This window comes from Ursus americanus, chromosome 17, assembly GCF_024610735.1.
Source record: "Ursus americanus isolate L20-20 chromosome 17, mUrsAme1.1.p, whole genome shotgun sequence".
Lineage (NCBI taxonomy): Eukaryota > Metazoa > Chordata > Mammalia > Carnivora > Ursidae > Ursus > Ursus americanus.
Window position 1 is genome coordinate 48,208,204 of NC_142143.1, and position 23,516 is coordinate 48,231,719.

Here is a 23,516-nt window from a genome sequence, read left to right on the forward strand (position 1 = left end):
ATACTCTGTTAATGAGAAATTAGTAATTTGTCTTTCCCAGAAAAGCAAGCAAATGCTGGGTTGAGAGGAGGTAACAGGCCAGCCACTCCCTTTTTCCTCTGAAGTCTCAATTTCCCTAAGCACCCTATTAAAGATATTTTATATCTTTTTGCAGCTATTTATTTTGCAGCTGCGAAAGGATGTGGTGAAAGAGAGACTAGGACGGGAAGTTGAGTTCTGCACCTTGTGTTCCAATCCTGGGTTGTCTTTTACCACTCATTCGCTCATTTATTACATATCCTGCATGTTCATTCACTGACCCCGTATATTGTGCATCCCCATGGGGCCCGGAATCTAATGGGGAGACCGTCTGGGAAATAGTAGGAAGACGGTAAGGTAGGTACAATGAGAGAGGCAAGACTAGGCTGCCTTGGGGGACAGAGGGTGGGCCCTCACCCACTATGGAAGAGACAGGAAAGGCTTCTTGGAAGTAGGTGTGGACTCTGCAGAAAGGTGGAGGATGGGAGGGCATTCCAGGCCAAGAAGGAAGCTTGTGCCAAGGGATGTCAGGGATGGTGACATGTTGAGGGAGTGCAAACATCCCGAAGTGACCAAAGCCTGGAATTAGAGCCTTGTGCCTTCAGAGGCGTTACAGACTTACAAAAAAGCAAAGAAGTGTCTGATATTTTAGGGTGGGGACGCAGGCTTCGACCCATGTCACAAGTTAGCTTGTTTATCCGGTTTCCCTGAATTGAGGCATCTGTTTGGAACACACCAGCCGTCGCTGCCTGTCAGATGTCCTAAGATGCTAATTGACAAACCCCACGAGGAGGCTGTAAGGTCCCCTCTGGTGGTTACATGGCAGAAGCTATCCAGTCTGTGCTAATTCAGCCGCACCAGGAAGAAGTGAGCCTCACCCGATTCCCGCGGGTGTCTAAGAATACTGCCCGCCCCTCTTCTCAAAAATTCTCCTGCCCAGGCAGAGCAGAGCATGCTTGATAACCCCCTCTCCTTCAGCCCCAAAGGGAAAGGATACCAGCATGTATTGGGGTTCTATTATTTGCTATACTCTTTATATTTTAGCCCTTACAATAGCCCTTCTTAGCAGATATGTATTATCCCCATCTACAGGACAGGGAAATAGCAGGGATAAAATAGAGTCATTTTTCCTTCTAGAGTGAGGCACTTGCCTCAAAGGGAGATTATTGATAGCCCACCGGTACAAAGACCCATCGGCCCATCCCTCCTGCGCTGAAAGCATTTAGCAAAGATAATGATGAGAAATTGGTTGTGCAAGTCATTAGAGCTGAGGTTTAATAAAGTGCCTGTGCTGAAAATCGATCTTATTTTTTAAAAAGGCCCCCTCCACATGCCAGCACATTGGGTGGCAGCGTGTGGCCTGGTTGGAACACGTGTGTGGCAGAGTGTGACCTGGGAGGCCACAGGATCATGCACACGGATGGGCCAAGACCTAATCCGCGGGATTCTTCTTTTTGCCTTCGTTTCAGACGTCTCCCCTCAGTGGTGGCAATAAATACGTCTCCCATGTAGCTTCACTTTTCTTTTGAATTAGTCCCAAACAAAATAGAGGACTCTCGAAAGCAGATGGTGTCCCGGGCATCCTAAGGCACAAAACAAGATCTAGTGAAGCGAAAGGGCAGCCAGGAGTGCGCAGCCTGGCAACAGGGAATTCTGGGAGTGTGTCTGCTCACATCCTGGGTATCATTTCCTTTTGTAAGTGAGTTCAGTGATTCTGTCAGGCATCCACGTGCTGGCTGTTAAATACGTTCTCCAGTGTTGAAGTGTGTGAGAGGAAGAGTCACTCGGCCTGGTGGCTGTGCTCGTGTCCTGCCCGTGGGTGACTGAACACTGCCGGATTGCCAGACGCCATGTAAAAGCGCAGTGACTTGTCGATGAAATTGAGTTATCTTCCCAGTGGGGTGCTGCTAGCCTATAGGGTTTTTTGTTGTTGTTGGGTTTTGTTAGCTTATTTTTCCTTTGTAAAATAAGGGCTGGATCCCTGGGATCCGGGATCTGGCACTCTGGCAGGTGGTGGTGTGGACAGGGGTCAGGGAATTAGAAAAACATTCCTTCTTCAAGTTGAAGATAATCCCAGACCAGATGCACAGCTTGACGAGTGGAACGAGGGCTGGTTTTCAGTTCCCTGAGCCCCCTTGGTGGACATTTCCAAATGTGTCTGGGGGAGGAATTCCCAAGGGGCTGCAAAGACCGGGGCAGAGAGGCCGGATGAGGGAAATAGCACACAGGCTTGGTGTCATTTTCCGGCTGCCATCTTTCTGTGGCTGTTGGCTACTTGGGGAAATCTGTCTCCTTGAGGACAGGGGGCAGACCTGTTCATGTCCCAGCCAGCGACTACAAACTCACACTGTGTTCACAAGAAGCTGATCAAGAGGATGTGAATGACTGGGCAAGGATCCATCCTCATTCCCGGGGAGAAAAAAACAAAAAGCAAAAACAGCTCCATCTCTGAGTGACGGGTTACTAACATCATCTTCAAACATGAAGAATGCAGTGTGGGCTTATCTTCCAATTTCCTGGGTTTCAGCTTCTTTCCCTTGTTTACCCGTGACTTACCACCCAGTCCTCCTTGCCATTCCTTCTCTTCCTTCAGACCTTCAGAAAGTCCCAAGCTCGGGTCAGGGACTCTACGGTTTTCTTTCATTTCACCCCATCTGCTGTGTCTGAGGCCCTTCTGGGTCTGGGCAAGTCTTCCTTCTAGTTGTTTACATTCACTCCTGGACCCCAAAAGCTAGTTGTCCTTCATGACGCTTGGAACCAACATAGAAACACAGCCCCACTTCCTTTTTTGTCTGTGTGGATGGGGGAGGAAGTGAGAGCTGGCAAGATGATTTGATATTGGGGGGGGGGTGGCGGAGGAGCTCACAGGGAAGTGATCCTCACATTCCCTCAGTATTTGTTGGCTGAGACGATCTGAAACACATCTTACCTCACAACTCAGGACATGCGAACATCCGCACTCATATCTGAACACATCCAAAACTTGACTGCATGGTTTATGCTAACATTTTCTATTTTTCCTTTGTTCTTTTTTCAAATACTATCATATTAAGCTGACTTCAAATTTTATTAATGGGTCTTAACCAAAAGTTTGCGGACTACTGCCTCTGATGATCTCCCCCATGCTTCTTAAAATTCAGTTTCCTAAACCCCACCCAGACTTGCCTGGTCAACACTTTCTGGGAGTGCCGGCCAACCTCTTCAGTGGATTATGCTGCACCCTGAAGACTGAGGATCACAGGTTTAGGTTTTTGTTTTTTTTTTTTTTTAAGATTTTATTTATTTATTTGACCGAGATAGAGACAGCTACCGAGAGAGAGAGAGAGAGAGAGAGCACAGCAGGGGGAGTGGGAGAGGAAGAAGCAGGCTCATAGCAGAGGAGCCTGATGTGGGGCTCGATCCCAGAACGCCGGGATCACGCCCTGAGCCAAAGGCAGACGCTTAACCGCTGTGCCACCCAGGCGCCCCACAGGTTTAGGTTTTGCTAATGGAGGTGATGATGCTGTTTCAGTGAAATCATTAGAAGCAGTGGGGTGGCAGGGGAAAAAGGAAATGAGGTTGCATCCTCAGCCCTGCAGCTTCTGGGTTTTATCTTTAAAATGAATTCTGGTTTGTACTATAGCTTATCACAGATTCTTTCTCTTTACAGATAAGGAGCCTGTGATCTGAGCTATAGTTCATTGATAACCCTTCTTTCCCTTCTGATGCTTAAATGTCCTTTATGTCCACTTAATCTATTTCTGAGATGAAGTCTCGCTTCACTTCTTTGCATACTTTTTTTTTTTTAAGATTTTATTTATTTATTTGACAGAGAGAAAGACAGCCAGTGAGAGAGGGAACACAAGCAGGGGGATTGGGAGAGAAAGAAGCAGGCTCCCAGCAGAGGAGCCTGATGTGGGGCTCGATCCCTGGGATCCGGGATCACGCCCTGAACCAAAGGCAGACGCTTGACGACTGAGCCACCCAGGCGCCCCACTTCTTTGCATACTTTAAAGCAAAAAGATTGTTTTTTTCTGTAGAGTAGAAAGTTTCCCCGCATCCAGAACATTGGGACTTTTTTTTGTTTTGTCGTATTGACATTTCCTTTTGCCCTGTCATTTATGTTTTTAAGTAAAATTATATTCCTTTACTGTATGCAGCTATTTGTATTTCTCATTTTACAGAAAGGTTTTGACAGTCCTTTTTCAGCATCTCCTTTTATTTATGGTTTATTTATGGCTGCTGGTGGCACGACCTTGGGACATTGAAGTCATCTGCTAGGACCCCTTTTATTTCTCATAGCTGCTTTGGCTGCCGTCTACTTTTTCCCCAGCCAACTTCACTTTGCATTTTCTAATGTATCTGAATGCTTTGAGGGGGAAGCTTTCTTTTTCTTGATATGAGAAAGTTGTTCTTGTCCTTGTAAGGAGTGTCACTTTCAGTGCCTAATGGCAACTTCTTTTGCAATCTTCTCTCCGCGTCAGGAAGAGAGGCTCAGCCTTAGGAGGAAATATGCAATGGAAAAACATATCTTATTCAGACATACGCCTCTTCCTTCACCAGCTATTTGGAGTTGGTTCTCAAGATCAAACGAGTGCACATGGCAGGCCTCGACCTTCTCCAAATAGCTGGTGTAGAATCGTCTTACTGTGGAAGTCACGAGCAGCTAAAAATGACAGACTGAATATATGCACCTTCTGCTTTTGCCTACCCTTCTTCGCTAGCTCCAGTTTCTCTTCCTCCAGGCAAGGAGGGGTGAATTAGAAAGAACACAGACTTTGTCGTCAGGCAGACCGAGGTTTGCTCACAGTCTGACGCGCATCCGCCGTGTCACTTCTCGGAACCATGGTTTTCTCCTTTAGCAGACGAGGGGGCAGGATCCTGCTTAGGAGCGGAGCCTTCACAAATAGCATTTCCCCTGGGGAAGTCGCCGCCCTTCAGAGTCTCGCCTCAGCCGTGCAGTGTCAGAAACTCCGAAAATGAGGTCTCCACGGCCTCCCAGCCTGCAAAGCAGATTGAGCCTCAGAGCCCCCGAGATGGAGATGTAAACCAGAGTGGGAATCTGCGAACAGACAGATGGACGCGTGTCTAGTTACCAGTCACTGCCTCAGCCCGACGACCATACGCTCTCCATGTAAAACCAGGGCCAGCAGATAATCAGAAGGTTGTTGGGGAAACGTGGAATTGTAGAATGTGAGCTGGAGTCTGCATGACATGTTTAAAATGAGTAATGGCATTCAGCCCTGACAGTCCTCAAAATGGATCATTCCCTCAGCTTCCTTTGTCTGTGATTCTGTTAAAACATACTTTTCAGGACACAAAACAGGTCTCAACCGATACCAAAAGACTGAAATTATCCCCTGCATATTCTCAGACCACAACGCTTTGAAATTGGAACTCAGCCACAAGGAAAAATTTGGAAGAAACTCAAACACTTGGAGCCTAAGAACCATCCTGCTCAGGAATGATTTGATAAACGAGGAAATCAAAAATCAATTTAAACAATTTATGGAGACCAACGAGAATGAAAACACAACGGTCCAAAACCTAGGGGATACTGCAAAGGCAGTCCTAAGGGGAAATACATAGCCATCCAAGCCTCACTCAAAAGAATAGAAAAATCTAAAATGCAGTTTTTATATTCTCACCTCAAGAAGCTGGAACAGCAACAGAGGGACAGGCCTAATCCACGCACGAGAAAGCAGTTGACCAAGATTAGAGCAGAAATCAATGAATTAGAAACCAGAAGTACAGTAGAGCAGATCAACAGAACTAGAAGCTGGTTCTTTGAGAGAATCAATAAAATTGACAGACCACTGGCAACACTTATCCAAAAGAATAGAGAAAGGACCCAAATTAATAAAATTATGAATGAAAAAGGAGAGGTCACAACCAACACCAATGAAATTGGAAGAATTATTAGAAACTTTTATCAACAGCTTTATGCCAGTAAATTAAGCAATATGGAAGAGATGGAGGCCTTCCTGGGAACCTATAAACTACCAAGACTGAAACAGGAAGAAATTGATTTTTTAAACAGGCCAATTAATTATGAAGAGATTGAGTCAGTGATAAACCACCTTCCAAAAAACAAAACTCCAGGCCCGGATGGTTTTCCTGGGGAATTCTACCAAACATTCAAAGAAGAAATAATACCTATTCTCCTAAAGCTATTTCAAAAAATAGAAACAGAAGGAAAGCTACCAAACTCATTCTATAAGGCCAATATTACCTTGATCCCCAAACCAGGCAAAGACCCCATCAAAAAAGAGAATTACAGACCGATTTCCCTAATGAACATGGACGCCAAAATCCTCAACAAGATCCTGGCTAATAGAATCCAACAGTACATTAAAAGGATTATCCATCATGACCAAGTGGGATTCATCCCTGGGATGCAAGGGTCGTTCAACATTCGCAAATCCATCGGGATCTTAGATTTTATCCAGAAAGAAAAATTCAAAAATCATATGATTCTCTCAATAGGTGCAGAGAAAGCATTTGACAAAATACAGCATCCTTTCCTGATTAAAACCCTTGAGAGTGTAGGGATAGAGGGCACATTCCTCAATCTTACAAAAACCACCTATGAAAAGCCTACAGCAAATATCATTCTCAATGGGGAAAAGCTGGAAGCCTTTCCCTTAAGATCAGGAACATGACAAAGATGCCCACTCTCGCCACTATTATTCAACATAGTACTAGAAGTCCTTGCAACAGCAATCGGACAACAAAAAGGGATAAAAGGTATCCAGATCGGCAAAGAAGAAGTCAAACTGTCTCTCTTCGCAGATGACATGATACTCTATATGGAAAACCCAAAAGAATCCACTCCCAAACTATTAGAAGTTACAGAGCAATTCAGTAATGTGGCGGGCTACAAAATCAATGCTCAGAAATCAGTTACATTTCTATACACGAATAATGAGACTGAAGAAAGAGAAATTAGGGAATCCATCCCATTTACAATAGCACCAAAAATCATACGTTACCTTGGAATTAACTTTACCAGAGACGTAAAGGATCTATATTCTAGAAACTACAAATCAGTCTTGAAAGACATTGAGGAAGACATAAAAAGATGGAAAAATATTCCATGCTCATGGATCGGAAGAATTAACATAGTTAAAATGTCCATGCTACCAGAGCAATCTACACTTTCAGTGCTATCCCGATCAAAATACCGAGGACATTTTTCAAAGAACTGGAACAAATAGTCCTTAAATTTTTATGGAACCAGAAAAGGCCCCGAATCACCAAGGAACTGTTGAAAAGGAAACACAAAGCTGGGGGCATCACAATGCTGGATTTCGAGCTGTACTACAAAGCTGTGATCACAAAGACAGCATGGTACTGGCACAAAAACAGACACATAGACCAATGGAACAGAATAGAGAACCCGGAAATGGACCCTCGGCTCTTTGGGCAACTAATCTTTGATAAAGCAGGAAAAAACATCCGGTGGAAAAAAGACAGTCTCTTCAATAAATGGTGCTGGGAAAATTAGACAGCTACATGCAAAAGAATGAAACTTGACCACTCTCTCACACCATACACAAAGATAAACTCCAAATGGATGAAAGACCTCGATGTGAGACAGGAATCCATCAAAATCCTAGAGGAGAACATAGGCAGCAACCTCTACGACATCGGCCAAAGCAACCTTTTTCATGACACATCTCCAAAGGCAGGAGAAACAAAAGATAAAATGAACTTGTGGGACTACATCAAGATAAAAAGCTTCTGCACAGCGAAGGAAACAGTCAAAAAAACTAAGAGGAAGCCCACGGAATGGGAGAATGTATTTGCAAATGATGCTACAGATAAAAGACTGGTATCCAAGATCTACAAAGAACTTCTCAAACTCAATGTGTGAGAAACAAACAAATCATAAAATGGGCAGAAGATATGAACAGACACTTTTCCAATGATGACATACAAATGGCTAACAGACACATTGAAAAAATGTTCAAAATCATTAGCCATCAGGGAAATTTAAATCAAAACCACACTGAGATACCACCTTACGCCAGTTAGAATGGCAAAAATTGACAAGGCAAGAAACAACAATTGCTGGAGAGGATGTGGAGAAAGGGGATCCCTCCTACATTGTTGGTGGGAATGCAAGTTGGTACAGCCACTCTGGAAAACAGTGTGGAGGTCCCTTAAAAAGTTAAAAATTGAGCTAACCTATGACCCAGCCATTGCACTACTGGGTATTTACCCCAAAGATACAGACGTAGTGAAGAGAAGGGCCATATGCACCCCAATGTTCATAGCAGCATTGTCCACAATAGCTAAATCGTGGAAGGAGCCGAGATGCCCTTCAACAGATGACTGGATTAAGAAGTTGTGGTCCATATAGACAATGGAATATTACTCAGCTATCAGAAAGAACGATTTCTCAACATTTGCTGCAACATGGACGGCACTGGAGGAGATAATGCCAAGTGAAATAAGTCAAGCAGAGAAAGACAATTATATGATTTCTCTCATCTATGGAACATAAGAAGTAGGAAGATCGGTAGGGGAAGAAAGGGATAAAGAAAGGGGGGGTAATCAGAAGGGGGAATGAAGCATGAAAGACTATGGACTCTGAGAAACAAACAGGGCTTCAGAGGGCAGGGGGGTGGGGGAATGGGATAGACTGGTGATGGTTAGTAAGGACGGCACGTATTGCATGGTGCACTGGGTGTTATACGCAACTAATGAATCATCGAACTTTACATCAGAAACCAGGGATGTACTGTATGGTGACTAACATAATATAATAAAAAAAAAACATTTAAAAAACATACTTTTTAAAATGTAAAAGATAGAATTCTTTTAAGATTTATTTATTTATTTGAGAGGGGGAGGGGCAGAGCAAGAGACTCTTATGCTGAGCCTGGGCTGGTCACAGGGCTCGATCCCACGACCCTGAGATCAGGACCTGAGCCAAAATCAAGAGTCAGTCTCTTAACCGACTGAGCCACCCAGGCGCCCCAATATAATTCTTATGAAAATAATTGGCTTGTGTCAAAAATTTTCAGATGCTAGTTTAACCCTATGAAGAGGAATGACAATGGGACGATCGAGCTTGTTCAAAGGGGGGCTATGTCTCAGTCAGGGAGGGGGAGAAAAAGCAAGAATGCTAGAATAAGATTTCCAAGTTACGAGTAAAGCTGCCCAATGACTTATAGGGAAATAAAAGCCAAGCCTTCAAGGTCGTTTCTTCATTGCAACTCTACCCGGCCGAGCTCAGTCTGCATCTTACTACTTTCCAGCAAGTTGCCATCTACCTTTGCAGGGCCTGAGCTCTGAGCACTAGAAATGTGAGTCCCAACAAAGTTGCAGCCCCCAGACTCAGATGGCCCTCGGGTGGAGTGAGGGCTCCAGTATGCCTTACTTCTTAGTTTTCCGTCTTCATCTTGTCACTTGGTCCAGGATCCAGCACCACGCCTCTTCAGAAATGTTAATAGCTTCCCTTAAGTCTAGCTCTGGCCGGGGACCATTCATCTCATCCTGATGTTTTTATGTCTCTCTGTGGTGATCAAATATGTTCATTTATAAGTTGTAAGATACCATATTATCCAAAGGATGTTCACTTCCAGTGGCGTACGCTCGGAGGGCCACTCTGTTCCCCCTGGTCCTTGGAGGGTAGCCTGCCGGACCTCTTCTTCCCCACTGTTCTGTCCTCTTACCTGGCTGGCTATCGTTAAGGATTACGTTGATAATGGTCTTGCCCAGGGCTTGTCTCTTTCTTTCCCTTAGATAGACACAGAGCTCTCTCCTTGTTCTGAGGATCTTTGGAGTGTCTGACCACAGCAACACGTGGAATGAGGAAATAAAATCGAGACCATCAGCACTCATTGCAGCGGGGGTTTGGTCCGTTGTATGTCACTTGTCATCCTTCCTGAATGGCAGCGAGCCTGGCCCTGAATTCCCACAGGCCCAGGGGGTGAGCAGAGGGCATGCCTCCCACCCAGTGATGTAGGTGGCCCCTGGAGCGAGGAGGCCCACATAGACCTGAGGAGAATGGAGGTCAGTAGGGTACAGAGGGAATTGGGAAGGGCCAAGAACTGGAAGAGAGCCAGGCCAGGGCAGACCTGGGAGCCTGAAATCAGAAGCCGGAGCAGAGGGAGCACGTTCTGAGTAACCAGTGGGCAGTCCTGAGAAAAACCCTGGAACAGAGACTCTGTCAGCTGACCAACTTGGCGGTGGCTGTGGCAAGGGGAATGGGCCGGGGGCAGGGTTGCCAGGTGAACTGGGGAGAGAGTCCCTGGGCCCTGGACTCAGTTCATCCCAAAGATGTTGCCAAAGGTTCTTGGTCTCCTTATGAAAGAATTCAAAGATAGACACACAACATGGTGGACAAGTGACACAAGCATTAAAGTGTATGAAAGTGAAAGTATACTCTGGAGGTGTGAGATTGGGTAAGCTCGAGAGAGAGAGAGAGAGAGAGAGAGAGAGAGAGAGCGTGCGCGCGCAAGAGAGAGCTGCGCACCCTGGAGTTTGGGTTTCTGTCTTTTATTGACAGCTGTTAATAAGGAGCAGAACATTCATTACTTGGGGCAGAGATGCAGAGTTTCATGCGTTTCCTTCCTTCCTTGGTCAGGGGTTTCCTGTCATGGCATCCGCCATCTTGGGCCTGTCCAGTTTGGTCCAGCTTCTTTGGAGTGCTGCCAGGACAGGCCTCTGACTTTCCTGATAGCTGGCCATGACTTTCTCATTGCTGGGCACCAGGCATCCTGTTAGAACTGAACTAATGGCCTTCTCTGACAGCAGAGCTGGCAATAACTAGGTGACCGAGGTGCCCGTGGCTTGGTTTGATCTGCTGGAGAATCTGGAGACTGATCTAGCTCTTTTCTCTTTGATGTGCTGTGAACTGAGAGAGGTGGAGTTGCTCTGACATGAATTGGAGAAGCAGCACATAAATCCACCTCAGGTCTTAAGGCCTTGTGGTGCTCCCTTGCTTGGGACTCAGCTCCCCAAGGGCCAAGTCAGTCCTGACTTGCTCCTACTTAGAGCCAGAATCCACGCTACTGACTCTCGCCTTGTTGAGCCCCTACTTTTCAAGCCCGTGGTGCCGCACGCTGGCCAGGAGCAGCAGGAAGCAGTGTATGAAGCAGCTGTCCCTTTCTCTCCTCTGCCAAGGAGCCTCCCCAGACGAGAGGACAGCAGCTGCCTTTCCTGACCCAGTTTGTCTTGAAGCCCAGTTTGAGTGGCATAAACTGAAATCACTTCCTCTTGGGCTGGAAGAATGCAGTTGGGAAGGCCATACCTTTGTTTTCTTCCAGCCCCGCAAGGAGTATAGGATTATCCTCAAAGCCAACAATACCTGAATTATCAGGTTTAAGGGAAGAGAGCTGCTCCAGTGATGTCTGTAAGAATAAATCCAAGTGCCTGGTGATTTATGGGGAAACTAGTACCTTCTCTGAGAAATAGGTGTTGGTTTGGCCCTTAAGGCCATCAGGCCAGGGGCTGAACGATAGGAAGGCTGCCAGGGCTTAGAAACTGCTTCTGGGATAGCTGTCACTTGCCGTGACTTGCTCAAGATAGTGGACACAATTGCCTTTAAAATCCAAGGGGGGAGCATTGCCTCTGTTGCTTAAAGATTTTCACATATTTCAAAACTGAAAACAGAAACATTAGGTTTCTAATCTTTGCCTTGAGGGCATTGTTCAGACATGTGGATAGACTTGCTTAGAAATAGAAAACAAGGCACAACTTGAATTGTGGTGAACCCTTCCGCCTCGTGTTAAAGCTTCTGTTTCCAGGAGGGTTAGAAACAATTGCAGCGTGTGCTGGCGAATAGTTAAAACTGAACTGAGCTTTGTAGAACTGTATTCTTGCTCAGAGTTACGTTTCAAGAGGCTCACTGGCCCTTTATAGAAGAGAAAAATCTAGCCTTGTGTTCATAATCCAGCTTCCCCGGCTGCATCCTTCCGTTACCCCGAATAGAGACCCCACACGAGAAATTTTGATTCACATGAGTCAGAGTGGACCCCGAAGAGCTCTAGGAGCAGGAGTTGATGCAGATGTTCGTGGAAAGCCACAAAGGGGCTCTGGTCAGAAGAAACACAGCAGACGTGATAAATTATTCATCTTTAGCTTGTTGGGCAGTTGGAAATGGATAAAGGCTGCCTGACCAGCGAGGAGATTATATGTCCAGGAAAAAAAAATCATGATTTAGTGGAAGGAACACAATCAATGAGGTCAGATATTCAAGCGTTGCATCCTACAGCTTATACGTTCCGAGGAAGACAAGTACGTCCATCAACCTGTTTAAGAGTCGGTGTTCTCATTAGCAGGAAGGGAATAATTCTGCTGCCCAGAGTTGCTAGGAGTTCAAAAGCAATCATATGGAGGAAAGTGCCTGGGTAAGGAATTCATCTGTGGGGGAAAAAAAAAAAAGAAGTGACCTGGAATCCTTCAAATTCTTTGTGGACAGGAAGTAAATCAGAAGTAACTACCACGGATCTCCGTGCAAGCAGGAGGGCAGCAGTGACACGGCACAATTTATTGTTGCTGCTGTGAGAGCAGCCAGCTGTATGCTCTCTTTTTGTGAATTATGGATTCCTGGAATCTTAGCTTTTGTGTCACGTTGAAGTGATTTCTTTTTTGTTATTGGCTATCTCCAGGAGACCGTAGAGTTGGCTATTAAAATTCAGTGTCCTCTAACCTGAGGAAATCTTTCCAGAGAAACAGATTAATCTCACATGTAAACCATTGATTAGCCTCTCATCTTGAAGAGTTTGCCATCCCGTCTAAGGCTCCGAAACACCATGTCTCTTGGGCAGCAACTTTGACCTGAAATGAGCTAATCTGCTGACCTGCTCTGGCTGACATCCCACTTGAATATTTTGGTTAATGTGTGACCACGGACTGGTGTTGGCGTTATTTGGCGTCTCGCCTGAGTTCTGGCTATGGAGCTGACATCCAAGAATCATAGGCCCATTGAGCAATGAAGAGCTTCACTATTATTCTAGGCCCACACCAAATGTTCCCCCCAATGCACGGATACTGGTTCACTGTGTTGGAAAACCTGTCTCAGATAGAAGACAGAAACGGGCTTCTTAATGTCCATTGCAAGCATAGGCTTTGCGACGCTGACATTCGGGTGCACGGAAAGAGCGTGCCTGGGGCTGCAGAGCAGATGCCAGTCCCCCTACCCACCAGCCATTAGCACGGGTCTCTAGGACCTTCCCCCATGCCTAGCTGCAAGTGGAAAAGAGAGAAGTAGGAGGCACAGCCCTCTAGGAGTGGTGATGGTCCCTGCCCCAGGTGGGCTACTTGTCACATGGTGAGAAACAAAGATGCAAAGGGGGCAGAAGGACAAGAAATCCCACAGAGAAGGCACAGACAAAGCCAAAGAGGGGCACAGAAGCAGCACCTTGGGCAAAGAGATTTCATCTGCTAATAAAGAGGGCCTCAAAATGGCAGACTCTCACCAATCCTGTTAGCTATTTGCTTCAGTCTCCTCCTCCTCCCCCCCTTCTCCTTCCTCCTTCTCCAGTTTGGCCTTTTCTCCCTATTCCTCTTCTTCCTTTCTTTGCGAAAGGAGCATGAGGATGGAAGGAAAGGAACTAGAATATAAAATGTTTCCTAAAAATGTTTCCTCCAACGAAGGTACCTTGGAGGAGTGGCTGATTCCAGACTGGGAGCAGGAAATATTCAGGATGAGTCATGATATCATGAGCCAGAAAGCAAAGAAGTTATCAAAACAAATGAGTCATATCAAAAGGACACAGAGGTTAACATGAAAGACTCCCCTTGGCCAAAGATGAGAAAATTTGAGCACCCAAAAGAATAATGATGAAATTACTTGAAATATGACATCTGTATGTAAACCCAGGTGTTCATAGTGATACTTCACCAAAGTCATCCCTCCAGAAAAAAATGTCTTTGGGACACCAGTAGAAGTGTTTAGTGTACTAATTCCCTATACTAAAAAGCAAAGGAGAGAATCGGCATTCATTCTGCGTCTCTGGTTCAACATGCACATCAAAGTAACCAAACAGCCCTATTTGAAGAAAGGAGAGTTCTTCTTTATGAAAGAATTCTAGCTAACAAATATGGAAGATATTATAGGATTAGAAAAAGACTATCACTCTGCAACCTCTAATGAAATTATTCCGACAATGGTCATCAGTGGTCAAAAACATTTAGATGAGAGGTTGATGGGGAACCTTACAATGAAGACATTAGCCGTCCTCCCCTGAACCCACCCAAAGTGGGACAACTAGAAATTGAATGATGCGATGTCGTGGGAAGCACCCTGCAGCAAGTGTGATCCGTTCACACCCCTCCCCACAAAGCTTACCCTGCCTCCAGTCGAGGACCCAGGGTCACATTCGTGTGGAGGGGCACGAGGGCTAGAAGAACACAGTGCAGGACAGATACAGTTCCCACAAGAAGTCAGCAGCATGGGGCCATGCTTTAGACAGGAGGACGTGTAGAGACCTCACATTCACGTGTCGACCTTGATGGGGTCCCAATCTGAAAAAACCAACTCTAAAAACCACTTTTGAGACAGGGCATTTTGTTATGGACTAGCTGTTGGAGGATATCAGGGAATCAGGATGAATTTGGGAATGAATTCGTGACATTGAGGTTATGTAAAAACAGTGATCTTGGTGTTTTAGATTCATCCTGAGGTATGCGGGAGTGAAATGACTTAAGGACTGTCATTTGCCTTAAAATAAGCCCCCAAAGAAGAAGAAAGAAGGGGGACTGAGTGGGGGTGGGGCAAGCTCTTGATGGTTGTCGGATCTGAGTGATGAGCTTATGGGGATTCATTGTTTGTTCTAACTTCTCTACTCATGAATACGTTTGAGTTTTTTCATTAAAAAATAGCTTTCTCGTAACTAAACTTATCGTGGTAATGATTTTGCAATATAGATATGTCCAGTCATGATTCAGTCTACCTTAAACTTTTACAGAGCTGTATGTCAATTATATCTCAACACAACTGGAAAATCTTTTTTTTTAATTTTTTAATAGCTCTTTCCAATACCCACCCTCCCCACCTTAGGAAAGGGGCAGAACTCTTCCTGTCCTGTGGCCTGAGGCCAAATCATAATTATTGAGGGACCTAAAAATTCTCCTCTGTAATGAGTGCTTATTAAGCAAGCACCTGCTGGGTAAAGAGAAAGCGTGCGTGGGGATAGCTGAGCTTCACAGCCACGGCCACTCGGGTTTGAACCGCTTCTCTGTAAACGAGTGCCTAACCCTCCACGAGCTTTCATATCCCTGCGTGACCGGCTCCACAGACTTGACAGAGTCGGTAACGTCCTGTTTACGTTCTAATCTATTCACTCGAGACCCACAGGGTTATCACCTGTTGGCAAGAAGTCCAGTATTTCCTGCTGGTCCCTCCATCTCAACCTCCCTTCCTGTCCAAGAAGGGAGCTTCCTCCGCCCTTAGGCAGGGCCAGCCTGACTGCGATGTCAGCGGTGGTCTCACCTCTGATGGCCACACGGTGGCGCCATTGGAGCTTCGTGCTGCCCCGGCCCCAGCCACCCCCAGCCGCCTCCAGCCACCCGGCCCCTGCAGCCTTGCGAATTCCCAGCGGAGCCCTGGGGCGGGAGACGGTGGGGCCCGGCTTGAATTAAATCCGTCTTAGTGCACGCTCACGGCACATCTGGGCCAGTTCTGATGGTTTCCAAACTCAACCACAAACCGTAAGAGACGCTGACCTCTAGGAAACAAACGGAGGGTTGCTGGAGGGGAGTTTGGGGTGGGGGATGGGGAACTGGGTGCCGGGCATTAAGGGCACGTGATGTAACAAGCACCGGGTGTTGTCTGCAACTGACGAATCACTGAACTCCGCCTCTGAAACTAATTTAAAAAAAAAAATCAGCTCTGTCAAATAAAAAAAAAAAAACGAACTAGTGATTTCATTACTCAACAAACACTGGTTTAGGGGTTCAGGATATCAGTGAACTAAACGAAGATTCTTTCCCCACCTCAAGGAGCTTGGGAGCCGGGTGCATCTTCAGTATGCTAAGGCCCTCTGAGCCCAGGTCACCAATAAAGTCTCCTCCCTACCTCCTGAGGGGCGTCGGTCTGGAGGGAGCTCTCTCACTCATGCAGTTTGAACCTAATTCTCTCCCCGTGCATTATCAGGGTGCCTGTCGGATGGGGGGTTGGGTTATACTAAGTGACACACGCATCTGCAGACACACCCACGCAAACACACACACACTGCCCCCTCCCACAGTGAGGTAAGGCTTTCTCCTTTATACCTATACGACAACGGGATCCTCCCGTAGAAATCAGGTCATTTCAGACTTCAAACTTCGTATACACCACCTCACTTAACACAGAGACTCTTACCCACCTTGCAGGGTTGTTAGGAGGATTAAATCAGATATCTCCACTGGACATAAACTCACGAAGACTATGTTTTGCTCACAGCTCTATCTTTTTGTTTTTTTAACTGCTGCATCCTTAGTCCTTAAAAGAGCGCCTGGCACATGGTAGGGCATGTGCGCGTGCGCACAGACACACACACACACACACACACACACACACACACACACACACACGAGGGAACGAGCCTGCAGAGAGTATCATCCCATTAAACATTAGCTCCCTCGATTCTTTTCAGAGCGTGGAATAGCCCGGTGCGTGCGGAGGACCACCCGGAGCAATTGCACCGCGCGCAGGGATTCCCAGGGTTCGGCAGGTGCCAAGTCAGTCAGTCCGGCCAGGGTCCGAGAGTCTGCGTTTTAACATGCTCCTGAGAGATGGTGATGCTTCTGGTCAGGACCTCACTTTAACTTGCAAGGCACATTTTTTTCTTCCTCTTAAAGCAAAGTTGCAAGGAAATTCTGGCCCCTTTCCTTCTAGTGCACTTGTGGAAAGAGGCAGGTAGTGGTAGAATGTATATATATCTTAATCCAGAGGATCTAAGGTGCCATGGATTATGCAACACACCTGATCTCAGGGATTTTAAAATCGGACAAATAAAGCCTATCTTAGAGCCTATGACATAGGGCATTTTGAGTGACAGTAGTTCGTAATGGTTGAGAGTTTAGTGTCTGGAATCAGGGCCCCACTATTCATTACCTTTGTGACCTTGGGCGAATGACTTAACCTCTATAAAATTGAATTTCCTCACCTCTAATATGGCAATAACCACGAGGGCTGCCTGGTGAATAGTATAGACTCGGGCAGCTTGGCATTTTAGCTCTCAGCCTCGTAAAATAAAAAACCACAAACACCACTTTTTGTAGTTCCTTCAATATTCCCTACTTCTCTGAAATAAAGTAACTGGGTATAAAAAATAGACCTGTTTTATCTTGACCTTTTGCCCTCTGTAGCCCTGAAGTTTTTACTATTTTACAAGAACATATTCATGTATTTGTGTGAAAATAAAATAAAATATTTTTTAAAACAATTAAAGTAAAATGATATATTAGCCCAGATCGGTGCTCGAAGAGTGCATCAGTCCGTATGCAGGGCATTGGGCAAAACTTAGTGCTATCAGTGGCCAGCTGAAAACATTCAATGAGCGCCAAGTGCTAAGTATGGCACCTGGCAGGGTCCAGGACAGGGGGTGCTCAGTACATGTTACACATACATGGATTTGCCTCTGGAAGGCAGCCTTTTCTCTCTGTCGTTCACTCCTGTTCCCCAGCACCCAGAACCATGCTTAGAACAGGGTAGGGACTCGGTACACAGTTGGTGAATGTAAGCGTGATTGGCCGAATGTCTGAACCTCAGACTAACTCTTGCAGGAAGATGGAGGCGTGAGGATCGGGGGAAGCTTTGGCTGGCAGGTGGCCATAGGTGCAGAGGGAACCGGTGAGGCCTGTAGCCGAGAAGGGTGAAGGACTTGAGTTGCTAAACCAAAGCCCGGTTGCTATTCAAGCTGGACCCCAGAGCAAGGTGTTGGTTACAAGAACACTTTGAGGTCTTTTAACTCATGTTTGCTGTCAGTACTGTTGTTCTGATTGGGATACCATAGCCTATAAAATGATGGACTCCGGGCTGGCAGTTGCTCTAAGGGAGATGATATGCTGAGCACTGTACCCAGCATAGCATCAGGCATGGTGGGCAGGAAGGTAAGGCCTTTGGCTTCGTCCTGATACCCAGCAGGGGCAACGGGCTGCTCCAGGAAAGCAGAGAAGTCCACCTGCCCCGGGGGGTGGGGGGGTAGGGGCAGGGTGGGAATTCTCAACTGTGTCTGAGGGCTGCCATTAATCACAACAAGGAAGACTGGAACTCTCCAGCAGTTCACCTTCTCCTTCCTTTTCAGTTCTGGGTGGGACTTCACAAATTCCAAGGCTGTTCTCGGAGAAGGGGAAAAGCTACAGGAGAGGGGGGAGCTGCCTATTACAAATCTATTTTATTACTGAATAAATGAGTTTGAAAAGATTGTTGGACACGAAGTTTCACCCACAAAAGTCTGCAGCCAAGCTGAATGCCTCCTTCACATTCTCTCACTTTCCAGGTGACCCTGTACAAGAGCTCTGATATGGAGGACTTTGGGTTCAGTGTAGCAGACGGCTTGCTGGAGAAAGGAGTGTATGTCAAAAATATTCGCCCAGCTGGGCCAGGAGATCTCGGTGGCTTAAAGCCCTATGATAGACTCTTACAGGTAAGACTACAGGTGAAGTTTTGATTCATTTCACTCCTCAAAGTCTTACTCGATCAATGCCTACCCACCTTTCTTTGCCTCAAGACAAGATGAGGGGCCCCTAGGGCAGGGGGAGACCCCAGGGAAGGAGACCAGATGCTTGTGTTAGACCCGAGTCCTTTCTTCTTCAGTGGATCCTGGCAGAGCAGTCTGGGAGGCGGGGGGCCGTTCGGATCTGTCGCTCAGAAGAGATGTTAGCCCCAGATCTAGGAGATTTAGGACACTGAAGGCGTGTGTTTGGATAAAGTTGCCTATGGTGGGCTTATAGTGAGGAAGAGAAGAGAACCAAGGCTCGAATCCTGAGAAAAACACATTTAAAGGACAGGAAGAGATAAAGGCAGGAAAGAACTGAAAGTGAATTAAAATGGTAAGAGGATCAAAGCAAACGGTGTCATAAAGAGCCAAGGAAGGAGAGCTTTAAGGATGATGAGTGGGCGTCAAGTGCAGCCCGTGCTAAAGGCCAAAGTGCACGAGACCTGGAGACACCATTCCTGTACTGGACACCTGGGGTCAATCGTACAACGTAAGTGTCAGGTTCCAGACGTGAGCAGATTGAGAATGCAAGGCAGAGAGCGGAAGCAGCTCGCAGATGGGTTAAAACCCTTGCTGCGGAAGAAGAAGGAGAAAGGAAAGACGAGCACGTACGTAAGCTGAGAGGCGGTTGGGCTCACTTCTGAGGGGTAGTTCAGCAGCGTGGTCAAGAGCACGGCTTTGGAGTCAGCCGGACTGCCTGGGTCACGTGCCAGCGGGGCCACTTACAAACAGCGGGGCTGTTTGAGGCAGATCTCTTCACCACTCTGTGCCTCACTTACCCCACCTGGAAACCGAGGATAACGTTCCGCCGTTGGAGCACCTGCCGTGAGCGGGGCTGTGCGCCCAGCCTGGGGGTGTTGGGGTGTGTCCCTGTTTCCTGCTCTCAAGGGCCTTAGGAGTTAGTAGTAAAGACTAAGTGAAACGATGGCCACCTCCTGGTGTGCTCAGAGAAGGGATAGACCTATGCAGGCTGCTCGTTTAGGCACCTCGGGACACCTGTTACACCGGGAGCCGTACTCTGGGTGTTGAGAATTACAACGAAAATGCAAAACGGCTCTTCTTGATTTTCCAGGTTAATCATGTCCGAACGAGAGACTTTGACTGCTGCCTTGTTGTGCCCCTCATAGCAGAATCTGGTAATAAGCTGGACTTGGTTATTAGTAGAAACCCACTGGCTTCACAGAAGTCTATAGAACAGACTCTACCAGGAGGAGAATGGAGTGAACAGAACAGTGCTTTTTTCCAACAGCCTAGTCATGGTGGTAATTTGGAGATACGAGAACCCACTAACACATTATAGCAATGCTTTTTATAAAGCAGGACAAAAGACAATATCTACATGGTGCTAAAAAATCCCTTTAAGATTTCTGTGGCATTGAAAGCACAGATATCACGTGGCATTAACTGCAAGCACAGGGGTCTTTTAAATCTCTCTCATGGCTCATGTTCACTTCCCCTTTCAAGCTGAAGATGTTTCTTTCTTGGTGACGGCAATGGTATATGGCAGGCCGTTCCCTGCTGGGCCCAGTGGTAGAGAAAAAGAAAAATACATAGGCTGCCCCTTCCCCCCCAATTAACATCAGAGGAAATTTTTACAAGTTCATCTTCCAATCACTTTTTAAAAAGAGAAATGTCTGTTTGAAATTATTCTCTATGACAATTTCCTTAATTCACTTTGAAATCAGAGTTTCTTACCATGAAGTCAACGTTAAGAACTTGACCAACAAGGCTTGTCACAAAGCTGGCTCTCCTAGGGGAACTGGAGTTTGAGACGTGGCTGGGACTGCTGCCATGGGAGGGGTCCAGGTGTAACATTAAGTTATCTTAAAATGTTTCAGCGATGATGCACGTAGGAGACCATAATAGGTGGTGGTAAATGTTTTGCCCCAATATAGGAATGATGTATGCTATTCCCTATGCAACAAATTAACAAACAGGATATGTCTTGTGACCTGTTGTTTTTTTTTTAAGGACACACTTTTAATAGCTGCAAATCTCTGATAATGAATTAGAGTGCTTAGTAACACTGAGAATTAGTTATTTTTAAAATTCAAGACTAAGAATTTAAGAGAGAAGGAGGAGACTTAAAATGAGGTTTATCTTACCGACAGACAAATCAAACGCATCTTGCTTGCCATGTTTTGAAACTGGTTCTAGAGGGGTGTACAGCACATGTACCTTCTGACGACGCTGGACTATCTTGTTCTGAGCCATGCTACTTTACTGAAATTGTAAATACATCTTTCGCAAAATGCATTGCCAACTATTACCATCCCTCAAAGCAATAAACTGTGACAGTTGCTTTTAAGATGTTTGTCAGCAACTGTTCTCATGTGTTCAGATCTGTTGAATAGTTACGCTAATAACTGTTATTTGGTGAATATTTAAAGAAAAATAGATCTGTATATTGATTGTAGAATCTCCATATTGAAATGATTATTTTCCAAACATTTTCATTTCGGTCAATGATTCCAACAACTGCTTAGGTAAAGCATTTGAACACTGTGTCCTTTGTTTAAGGACAAAGCTCACTTTTCTTTTTCTGCAGAGAAATATATTATTTCAACCATATTTCACAACCCGCCAGGGCAAGAAAGTATAAAGCAGAATCATGTTAAGAGAAAAAAAGATCATGAGTCACTTAAATATGTATTTTTATTTGTAACAAACAAGTATTAAGCTGTAAAGTATTTTTGTACAAATTTAATACTTTAATAGCATGGTATTTATCGTCTATGTATGGTTTTGGGGAATTCAAAATTGTTGCAAATATTTGTATGGAAAAAAAAAAACCCTCTACCAAATGGAATAAACAGTGATTTTAAAAAGCCAAAAATTATGGCGTGCGGTTTTTTTGGTGCTTTGATTATATTTCATTGTTCTGGATGAGCCCTACACGATGCTTATTATTATAGAATTTTCTAAAGGGGGTAGGTTTTGCCATAAACTTGAAAAGCAGCATGGAAGAGTGGGAAGAACATGGGTTTTAAAATCAGATCTGGGTTTGAATTCCAGCTCTGGTACTCACTGGTGGTATAAAATTTAGTAACTGTGAGTCAGTTTCCCCACCTGTGGTACTGAAGGTCCTATCTGCACTCCAGGACTGCTGTAAGGACAGATATAAAAGATGTTTAAGTCCTAAAACAGTCTGCAGACAGAAATACTCCCACAGTAATTATACATTTATTTTAGGTAACAAAGATAGACTTTAACTCTATCTTTAACTGATCTTTAACTCAGATCATAATAACATCTGCCCTCAGAGGACATTAGTGTATTCTATGAAATACATTTATATAAACTATTAAGATGTACCAATTTCAATGTATGCTATCTTTAAAAAAAAAAACTACACTGTAGTCCCAGCGTTTTCATTTTTGCAGACTATCTTGCAGGTCTTGTAAGTTTACAGGAACAAGGCAAGGATATCCATTCTCACCACTTCTTTTTAACAATGTATTAAAGGATCTAGCCAGAGCCTCAAAACAAGAAAATTAAATAAAAGGCATCCAGATTGGAAAGAAGTAAAACTGTCCCTATTTGCAGATGATATAACCTCATATATAGAAAATCCCAAGGAATCCACTAAAAACATATTAAAACTAATAAATGAGTTGAGCAAGATGGAAAGATACAAGATCAACTGTATTTCTATATAGTAGCAATGAACAAACCAAAAATAAGGGGGAAAAATTCCATTGACATTAGGATCAAAAATAAAATACCCAGGAATAAATTTTAAAAATGCGAAACAGGGGCACCTGGGTGGCTCAGTCAGTTAAGCGTCTGCCTTCAGCTCAGGTCATGATCTCAAGGTCCTAGGATCGAGCCCCATGTCGGGCTCTCTGCTCAGTGGGGAGTCTGCTCTCCCGCTCCCTCTGATCCTCCTCCCTGCCTGTGCTCTCTCTCTCTGTCTCAAATAAATAAATAAAATATTTAAAAAATTTAAAAAATATAAATAAAAAATGCAAAACAAAGCATTGTTGAAAGAAATGAGAGAAGACATAAACAGAAAGACATCCCATGTTCATGGATCAGAAGACTTACTAAGAAGGCAGTACTTCCCAGATCTATAGATTCAATCACCCCTCAAAATCCCAACTGGCTGTTTTGCAGAAACTGACAAGCTGATCCTAAAATTCACATGGAAGTGCAAGGGACTCAGAATAGTCCAAAAATCTTGAAAGAGAAGAACAAATTAGAGGGCTCACTTTTCTTGATTTCAAAATAAAGCTAACAAAGGGCATGGTGCTGGCATAACAATAGATGTATACATTAATGGGACAGAATCAGAAACTCAAAATCCAGGATCCATAAATCCTTCACATTTATGATCAATTGATTTTTGATAAGGGTGTCAAGACAAGTGAACGAGGAAAGAATAGTTTCTTCAAGAAATGGAGCTGGAACAACTGGATATCCACATGCAAAAGAATGAAGTTGGACCCTTACCTCACCATACACAAAGATCAACTCAAAAGGAGTCAAAGTGCTAAATGTAAGACCTAAAACTATTTAAATTCTTAGGAGAAAAACAGGAGTAAACCTTCATGACTTTGGATAGGCAGCAGTTCCTTAGATCTAAAACCAAAGCATAAGCAACAACAAAAATGAGATACACTGGACATCATCAGAATTGAAAACCTGTGCGTCAAAGGACACCATCAAAAAAAAGTGAAAATAAAATCCACAGATCAGGAAAAAAAAAATTTTTTTTTTTGCAAATAACATTTCTAATAAGGGACCCGTATGTAGAATATATAAAGAATGCTTACATATCGACAATAAAAAGAAAAATAACCCAATTTAAAAATGGGTAAAAGATCTGAATAGACATTTCTCCAAAGAGGTCATGCA

General features: G+C 44.8%; 1 protein-coding gene across 4 annotated transcripts in view; it reads left to right on the forward strand.

Moving 5' to 3' along the window:
- GRIP1 (glutamate receptor interacting protein 1) overlaps positions 1-21,636 on the forward strand; it is a 650,209-nt gene extending 628,573 nt beyond the window's left edge. For all 4 annotated transcript variants that reach the window (XM_045789638.2, XM_087868996.1, XM_087868997.1 and 1 more), the window contains 2 exons: positions 18,441-18,587; positions 19,732-21,636. In XM_045789638.2, coding sequence (XP_045645594.2) covers positions 18,441-18,587; positions 19,732-19,959 — 375 coding nt within the window. In that variant the 3' untranslated portion in view covers positions 19,960-21,636. The remainder of the gene's footprint in view (positions 1-18,440; positions 18,588-19,731) is intronic.
- Positions 21,637-23,516: the final 1,880 nt, after the last annotated feature.